We start from the raw sequence: 2,116 nt of genomic DNA on the forward strand, positions 1-2,116 counted from the left end.
CTGTAAGGTGAAGATTTTCATTCTCGATATTATCTCTCTTGTGATATTACTAGTAGAAGATACATAATTATGTTTAATAAATGACTCGAATTTTATATCCAAACACAATTATTGTACTTCAATAAGTTCAAAAACCAACAATCGAACTTAATGATTGTAACAAGTTGATAAAAGGTAGTTGTAGGGAATTTTGCAATAATATTATTGCTTTTAAAAAAGTTCCAATGAAAGATTTAATTAATCAAACATTATAAGTTTGACTATAGAATTCAGTACTTTGGACCTACAATTAAACATAAAAATATAAATAGCTTTTAAAAAAAAATCATATTACACTGATTGGAAAATCCAACTCATCATTGCTTTTTTGTTTATCAAAGTCTGGAAATATCAAATTTAACAGATATTATTTTATTCAGAGTTGATAACTGGAAATATAAATAAAAGTCCATAAAAATTAAGCTAAATAAAATTTTTTTATATATAATAATTTTTAAAAAAAAATTTGTTATATAAATTTTTTACATACATAAATAAAAGAGAAATTACTTTATTCTTTATTTACAACAAATTAGTTATATACATATAACTCAAATTCATATCTTCTTTGGTTAGATAAGAGCTCAAATAATTTTTGAGTTTAATTCCAGAAAATTTGCCCAAATTCATAGATTAAAACACAAAAAGAAAATAGAAATTCTTACTCATATCAAACATCCTATTCAATCAATAACAAGAACCTCAAATTCCAAAATGTTTAATATCTAAAAAAAATCATATTTTTGTTCATTCTGTAGTTAATCTTAAAAAATATATTTAGTTATTATTATACAAATGATTTAAGAATAAAAATAACTAATAGAAACAATCACCCTCGATACAAAGGAGAGCGTTCTTGGAAAACCAATCCCCTTGTTTGCCTGAAGACCTTCATCGGACTCGGGAAATACCAGCTCTTTGCTTTCGTAGACGGCGATAATTTCGATATTCCGATACCGGAATGTGACGTCACCAAAACAGACCTCGACTTCCTCATCATCCTCATCCGTTCTTCCTCTGCTATTCTCGCTTTCTCTTCTTCTCTTCGACAATCTTCACTCTCGTATCGCTTGCTCTTATTGCTGGCTTTAAACATCGACCAAAATGACGGCGTCTTCCACTTACCACTCGCCGACTCGTTCTTTTCGCTTAAACGCTCAGGTTTCGATAAGAGGAAACGAACCGCTAGGGATCTCGATCGTCGGAACGTAGGTTCTCTTCCGGTAAGATTAGAACCGCGTCCGAAACTTCTGGTACCGGAGTTATCATCGGCAGCAGGAATCGAGAAACGATAGAAAGAAGAAGATGAGGAAGAAGAGGAAGAGGTGGCACTACACGCGCAAGGACGGGAGTGGGCGCAGTCGGGACAGAGAGAAGCGAGCTTGTCTCGGAGGCAAAACGGACAGATTCCACTACGGCGACGTTTCGATGGATGCTTTGGACATTTCCAGACCTCTTCTTCGTCCACGTAAAACGCCATTTTTTTTTTCAGTTAAAGGACTGAAGGTATCACCCGCAGTTTTCTTTGTGGTTTTTTGTGAGGGTGAGCTTTTTAAAAAGGTGGAGGTGTATTTGAGGCGGATGAATTAACTATGGTTGCTTCCATGGCGGTTAAAATTTTAACCGTGGTACTTGGGAGGGGAACTGAACGGTGCGTTTTAGTACTAGAATTTGAAGTTATTTTCTAAGAATTTGAGATGGTACATTTATAATTATTTCTGTTGATAATGTCATTCATATTATATAAGAATCACTGTTAAGCAGGGTTAAACTTTGTAAATTACAGTTAATCAAATCTTAACTCAATTAGTATGGACATTATTATTGATATAAAAGGATGTGGGTTCGAGTGTATTAAAGCGCATTATCCTCCTATTTATGAGTTAGAGAGGGTTATAAATAGTTCTAGACATTATGTTAAAAAGAGCATATATAATCAAAACTTATAATTAGATTATTAAAAAAAATTGTAAATAGTCTGGTTTCAATCATTTTTAATTTGTTTTATATATGAAAATTTTGTAATTTTGATCTTTTTAAAAGTTAAGTTCTTAATTTGGATCCTCTAATTTTTTTT

At 31.9% G+C, this 2,116-nt stretch overlaps 1 protein-coding gene across 1 annotated transcript; it reads right to left on the reverse strand.

Moving 5' to 3' along the window:
* Positions 1–672: 672 nt before the first annotated feature.
* On the reverse strand, positions 673–1,592 carry LOC107943776 (uncharacterized). Its single transcript, XM_016877586.2, has one exon. It carries the CDS (start codon positions 1,517–1,519, stop codon positions 869–871), a length of 651 nt encoding a protein of 216 aa, XP_016733075.2. The 5' UTR covers positions 1,520–1,592; the 3' UTR covers positions 673–868.
* Positions 1,593–2,116: the final 524 nt, after the last annotated feature.

Source organism: Gossypium hirsutum, chromosome A11, assembly GCF_007990345.1.
Source record: "Gossypium hirsutum isolate 1008001.06 chromosome A11, Gossypium_hirsutum_v2.1, whole genome shotgun sequence".
Classification (NCBI taxonomy): Eukaryota; Viridiplantae; Streptophyta; class Magnoliopsida; order Malvales; family Malvaceae; genus Gossypium; species Gossypium hirsutum.